This window comes from Pinus tabuliformis, chromosome 5_2 (assembly GCF_031772625.1).
Source record: "Pinus tabuliformis cultivar Carrire ecotype Pingquan chromosome 5_2, CPIR1, whole genome shotgun sequence".
In the NCBI taxonomy this organism is placed as follows: Eukaryota; Viridiplantae; Streptophyta; class Pinopsida; order Pinales; family Pinaceae; genus Pinus; species Pinus tabuliformis.
Genome location: NC_142306.1, coordinates 559,411,900 through 559,418,715, shown reverse-complemented (window position 1 = coordinate 559,418,715; position 6,816 = coordinate 559,411,900). Strand labels below are relative to the sequence as shown.

The window sequence follows — 6,816 nt, the reverse complement described above, 5'->3', positions numbered from 1 at the left end:
TAATCTTTTCCATATTTTATTTTTTTAAACAATTTTTCATATAATTTTTTACATTCAAAATTATAATTATATTAAAATAATTTTAAGAATAATTACATAATCAAATTATGAAAATCAAAACCCTAAAAATATTAGAAAAAATTCACCCCTTTCAATCCAACTTTTCCTTTTCATTTTTTAATTCTTTTAAAATAAAAATTACTCCAATTTCTTGTATTTTTTTAAAAATCAAAATTATATGCTAATTTATATATAATATTTCCTTTTTCTTTTCTAATATTCGTTGTAACAGTTTTTCCATATTAATATTTTAATCAATGTTACTTTATTATTTTATTATTTTAAATATTTTTTAATTAAATTTATATTCCATATTTGATTTTTTTTAATATTTTTTATAACCATTTTTTTTTTATCATTTAATCTTACCTAATAACCATATCCACACATCATTCTTTGGGATTCTTCTCCAAGAGAATAACAAACTTCACAATCTGACTCACTATCAAACTCAGAAGTAAGTTACACAAACCTGAGTCTCTAAATTTGCTTTAACAACCCAACCCAATAACACAAACCTGAGTCCCTTGAGGGAAAGGAAAGAGATTAACTTTCACCTTCAGTTAGTTAGTCCAAGGTAGTCCAACACAGGCCTTGACACCAGACAGGGGACCCATGCAACCCAAGCCCTTGAAGGCCATTTTCATTAGGTTGTGCAGGCTTCCATCAACCTTAGAAAAACACAAAAAATTAATCACCCAACTAATCCTTAACCAAAATATAACTAATCATTGCCCAATAAAAAGGAGGGACAGTCTCCAACTCCGCCAACCCAGTGGACTTTGGCAGTTGTTTTGATTTCCCATGGCTGTGAAATCCAAATCCCCTGCACCTTCGCGATCGCTGCCATTATTGCCCCTGGCCAAATGATCGCCAACGACCGGATTTCGTCTATCTGGGCATCGTCTTCTCGCCAAATCTAACGGAAGTTTGGCTGGATTGTTCTCAGTTCTCGTTCAATTTGGCGCAAATTTGAATGCAAAGAGCTCCCGGACGATATTTTTGGTAAGAAATTGCAACCCCAGCGCTAAATTCCTTGCCTTTCTGGATTTCTTGATAGCAACACATCAGAGATAGCCAAATTATGGCCGAACAGAGCTGCAGATTAATTTCTGCTATAAATATAACATCATCCATTTGTTGAATTCCTGTGGATAGCATAGTGCTGAGAAAGGGGAACCCAGTTGTTGAATTAATTCTCTAGATTTAGCAGATTTGAGATAACTTTAACCCAATTGTTAAATATCTCTCATGAATATGTTGTTTGCAGGGCCAAAACCTGTTATGCATGCATATATTCGGAGACTTGGGATCCCAAGCTTGAGGTACTGCAGCAGGGGGTAGAGCTAAGCAGTTGGTGAAAGGTTTTGAGAACATGGAGCTGCTATCAGAGACTCAGAAGATTGTATTGAAAACTACCCACAATGCATTTAATAGGAAAGATAACAGGAGGGGTGGTAAATTTGGACAGGAGAATAGAATGTTTTATGGCTCTGTTGAAAGATGGGCTATGCCTGGAATGGATCATCCATTGGCTGAGAGACAGCCCAACAGCTTGTCTGGCAAGACTTTTGGTACTTTTTATGGTGACTGCAATATGGTCAAGTATGAGGATGGTTTTTCTAGTGATCTCAGTGACACCCTGAGTCTTCAGTCGCTCAGCGAAAGCAGGTAACAGAATCATGGGTGCTCCTTTATGCAATTTCTGAAAGCTTTTTTAGATTTTTTTAAATGCATGTAACAGAATCATGGGTGCTCCTTTATCCAATTTCTAAAAGCTTTTTTAGATATTTTTAAATGCCTGTAACAGAACCATGGGTGCTCTTTTATGCAATTTCTGACAGCTTGTTTAGATTTTTTTTTTTCTTAATTCCTGTGGTAGTCCTCCTCAATGCAATTTCTGAAAGCTTTTTTAGATTTTTTGCTGCATATGGTAGTTTGGCAGACTTTTTAAGTTTTGAAAGCAGGATAATTTGTTTTTTTGTAATAGAAGATTGATGGCAGGGACTGCCACAGGGAGGAGCAGGAAGAACTGTGAGGGACATGAATGAGATCTTTTGCATTTGTAGAGATGCCTTATGTTTGTTATATTGTTAATGTCAAAATTTCCATAATTTTTCTAGTGCTGATAGATGGAGTTTTTAATTAGATGTTCTTTATTCTTTGCTTTAAAAATGTGGGAATGTTGGCAGATGCTTCATACAAGAATGGGTGATTGGGTTGATAAAATGCCAAATTGACTGTAAGCTGCTTATAGACTTTCCCTGGCTTGCACAGGATGTATATATTATTATAAATTTTTTTTAAGTAGTTTAAGTAAATGTGTCAGCTATCTAATATTCTATAAACATGAAAAGCAGGAGAAGTTGGAGTTGCAAAAGGGGTTTTAAAAGAAATAATTACACTATTATTAAAAATAATTGTAATAATAATATATAATAAATTAAATAAGTTAATTTTAATTTTTAAATATAAATAGATTTATGTTAATATTTTTTTATTTTTTATATTTGTTAGATTTGTAATTAAAATGAATTTATATTAATTTATGTGAAGCTTAGATTTGATTAAATTTTTTTATAATATTAACTAGATTTTCAAAATATTTCTAGCAATAATTTATAATTTTACAATTAAAGTGTCAAAATCACTGGAGATTTACACGGACTTGGTCTACAGTCAACCTAAATCTATCTTAACTCTTAGTCTCTCATAACTCAAAACAAATCAAATCAAATATTTTAGAATACAAAACTTAAAAATGCTTTAAATCCTTGTAATTTTCCTCGGATCTCAGATAATCTTCCTTAAATTAGAATGCAAAAACTTAAAAATACTATAAATCTTCAAAATTTTCTTTAAATTTTAAATAATCTCCCTTAAATTAATTTTAGTTCAATTAAGATATTTTAATATTCTATATTTATTTATTTATCTTTTGTTTTATATTTAACTTTTATATTTAAAATTTTAATTAGATAAATATGGTATTTTTTTTTTTTTAATTTCTCAAATATAAATCCTTTATTTAAATGTAAGTATAAAAAGAATTACAGTGTAAAAAATTGCCTTCAAGACATACAATTACAACCTGTAAAACTTGTAAAACTCAGAAAATGACACCGTATTACAGCAAAAGCAACTTTGGGTTTTCCTAATTACCTTGTTTTCACTCATTTCTTCTCCTCCTAGATTATTTTCAAGGTTGTTTTCATGTTAATTACCATGGCCCTCTTGCATCCTATCATTTTTCATTATGATGGGAGACTCCGAGAATCGGGCCTTTCCGGGATTACTACTAAAGGGTTCTTCTCGTTTTTTTTTCAAGGAACGCAATATGGGATCATTGTTAATCTTCCCCTATTTGTTAATTTTTCTCATTTGAAAACCTGCGTGACAACATTGCTTGAGAAATAGGTTTGCTTTTCAGCAATTTCTGCGTGTTAATCTTACCCCTGTTGATCTTCAGTTGCATAACATTTTCTTGTTCACTTTCTCAAAGTTCTAACCAGGATCTACAAAGAAGATCTGAATTCTTTTCAAAATTCATTTGCGTGCTGCTCTGTCTGAAAGAATCCCAAGTACTGATCTGTACCTTCTTGATGAGAGATGCAAATCTATTTGTTTCGGGGATAACCCTTATGTCCTACCAATTCTGACAATCTAGTTAACTAGGATCTACATTGAAGATCTGAATCCTGCTTTACAAAATTCATTTGCGTGATGCTCTATCTGAAAGAATCCCATTACTGATCTGTACCTTCTTGATCAGAGATGCCAATCTATTTGTTTCAGGGAGAACCCTTATGCCCTACCATTTCTGACAATGTAATCACGTCCAAGTTCTTTAGTGTTGCAGAGAAACCCAAATAGTCGTTTTGGCACTTTAAGATTCAGTGCGAAAGTCCTATTTTGTGTTTTTCTTTAGGCAATTATCCGTTTTCATGTCTTTTTTAGGGAATTCCTAATGATCATTTTAGCTGTTTCGAAGATCGTACTGAATCATTTTTTTCCCTTTTTCCTGTGCAGCTCTGGCAGCCGAAGAAGAAGCAAAAAAGTATGGATGGAGTCATCTCCTTTTCTTTTATCACATATATATTTTTCTATCTGCCTTTGTTTTCTGGTCTCCGAGAGGTTCTGTAGCAAAGTCTTTGGATCTTGGGCTCAATCAATTGTACTTAAAAGGAACTGTATTTCTTCTTTCGATGCTTGTGCTCAATAAATTGTGTTTAGATTCTAGAAGGACCTGCACTTTCTTATATTCTTTAGACTGGTTTTCACATGTTTTGTACGAATTTAGACCATTAAAACTTGTTTGATTTTGTATCTGTGTCAGAGTTTTGATTCCACGGAAAGAGGATCACCAGTATGGAAGAACTGGGCAGATAAATGCAAGAAACAAGTCAGGCCCACCCCTACTCAACCTTTTAGACTGCTGACAGAGGTATAGACATAATGTTCCTAGTGATTTCTCCTTACACTTTCATCTAACTATAGTACAATTAAGGCTTTATTAAACTGTACATATATAGGTAATTTATCTTTTAACAGACTATCTTCTTGTCAGTTTCCTGCATTTTAGAGTTTTTTGTGTGGCTTCCATTTATTTCTAGTGAAGCCCAACCCAAACTTGTCTACTTAACTTACAATACTCCAAAGCCTATTACTGCCCAGAAATTATACGTGCATAAAGTCAGGTGTTGCATTGACACACTGTATTATGTGCTTAACTCCCCTTTAGTTTAGTAGAATAAGAATTAGTATGATTGGATAACCTCCGGAAGCCCTAGAGAAGGTTAGAAGAACTAAGCTATTTCATTCTAACGACCACACCCACTTGATATAATGAATGTCAAACACAAACAGAAGATTGTTCTGCTATTAGAGCTTGCCACTATTGATCACTCTTTCATTCATTTGTAGATGATATTGCAACATATTTGTTTAGCTTGGTAGTAGTGTTAGATCACCTGACATTGGTCATATCCGGAAATGACAATATCTAATGTGCTAGTATGGTCATTGCAAATCAAACTTGACATCATCCAATATTGTAACAGTGAGTATTGATTTGTCAGTGGACAACATCCTATAAAGGGAGTCTTCAATCATGCTGAAGTATGCATCATTTAAACCATTGTGTAATAGTAATAGCAATCCCACAATTATAGAGATCTCTATGGATAGACCCCATAAATAGTTACTGAACTAACTATATCTATAATGGCAAGTTCTATACATGGCTACAGTAGAAGCTATGAGCAAAAAGTTTTACCATAAACGTGACATACATGGATTAACAAAGATTATCTCTTTTGCAGCAAAGGGGCCAAATGAAAGAACAGCAATTACTGAAAAAGATACAACGGAAGATGATTGATGAGGAAAAGCACCGAATACCGATTGCACAAGGGTTGCCATTAACAACTGATGAGCCACAAGTAAGTTCTGAATCCAATGATGATTTAATGATGATGCTAATCTTGAATGACTGCATTAATTTTTTAAGTTCAACATTCATATTTTTATCATATTCTAAAGTGTTTTCTTGTCAAATTTACAGGTTTTGCCAAAACCCCCAGTCAAAGAGAACACTAAGCCATTGAATGTCAAGCTTCACACAGAGTCTAGATCAGCTGAAAGAGCAAAATTTGATCACCTAGTACGCCCGAATCCTAATCCCCAAGTCCTGAGTCATTTTATACATCTCTATGTAGAGTCAAAAGTTCATCTTCATAAAGATAAATGTCATTTGTTTCAATTCCTAACATTTCTTGTGATACCTCAATTAGATGGAAGCAAAATTCTACTATCTCATGCAACAAAGGTTAGAAGAAGAACGACTATGGAAGGTATAACTTCAAAGGATATATTTTTTTTTTTCAATCATTTTGGATCCTTTAATTTGCACTAAATATCTCCCAAGACTTAGCAAGTATGGATTAATTTTGAGCCCTGAGCTTTGCCACCTCAAAAAAACATTATACAAACTGCTTTGATATAGATTTATTCATTTCGTTACAAACTGATTTGAATATCACAAGTAGATAAAGGAAGAGGAAGAAATTAAGAGACTGCGAAAACAGATGATTCCATATGCTCAACTGATGCCCTTTTTTGATCGTCCATTTGTACCAAAGAAGTATGTTCTCCTTCTTCCTCTCCATTTTTTCTATGGTTGCACATGATGCTGGTTCAAACAAAATTTACAGTTTTGCTGTATTAAACCAAAATTGTGGCAGGTCTTCAAAGTCCCCAACGATTCCCAAGGAGCCTAAATTCCACAGTTATCCCCATCATATAAAATGCTTATCATGAAAGGGAATGCAGACTGCAGGTTTCAGCATGATAATAGGTAACAGGGAAATCATGAATTAGGTCAAATGGGAGTGTTGTTGAATTAACTTTTTCTAGCAGGAATCGTTACAGAGTTGTGTATGTTATATGTATTATTGCATCTACTAGCATTTGCTGGTAGTTGTTTTTGTACTAGCATTTGGGAAGCTATAAATTGATTTATATGGGAACAGGTATTTCCAAATGAATCGCTGGTGTATTTTGTTAGAGCAGCACTTTCATTTCCAATTCAAGAAATAGCTTTTTCTAAATGTATGTGAAAGTTTAAATTTAACGATCATTAGAAATTTCTCAAATATCAGCCACATCTCATGTGGAACATGCAAATAGCAATTATTCTTTTGAAATTCTAATAGGCATTGTTGCAGAGTTTCATATCTGTTACTGTATATACCAACA

At 33.2% G+C, this 6,816-nt stretch overlaps 1 protein-coding gene across 1 annotated transcript; it reads left to right on the top strand.

The window, feature by feature from the left end:
- The first annotated feature begins 703 nt into the window (after positions 1-703).
- On the top strand, positions 704-6,605 carry LOC149160194 (microtubule-destabilizing protein 60-like). The gene is made up of 9 exons (XM_089436659.1): positions 704-1,065; positions 1,331-1,731; positions 4,090-4,117; positions 4,397-4,504; positions 5,382-5,501; positions 5,624-5,722; positions 5,853-5,912; positions 6,108-6,202; positions 6,303-6,605. Exons 2-9 carry the CDS (start codon positions 1,436-1,438, stop codon positions 6,376-6,378), a joined length of 882 nt encoding a protein of 293 aa, XP_089292785.1. The 5' UTR covers positions 704-1,065; positions 1,331-1,435; the 3' UTR covers positions 6,379-6,605.
- Positions 6,606-6,816: the final 211 nt, after the last annotated feature.

Bases quoted from the DNA above. Each gene is read 5' to 3' on its own strand.
- LOC149160194 (XM_089436659.1), top strand. From the start codon at position 1,436: ATGGAGCTGCTATCAGAGACTCAGAAGATTGTATTGAAAACTACCCAC. The intron at 1,732-4,089 runs GTAACAGAATCA...TTTCCTGTGCAG, and splicing joins CAGTCGCTCAGCGAAAGCAG to CTCTGGCAGCCGAAGAAGAA. The intron at 4,505-5,381 runs GTATAGACATAA...TCTCTTTTGCAG, and splicing joins CTTTTAGACTGCTGACAGAG to CAAAGGGGCCAAATGAAAGA.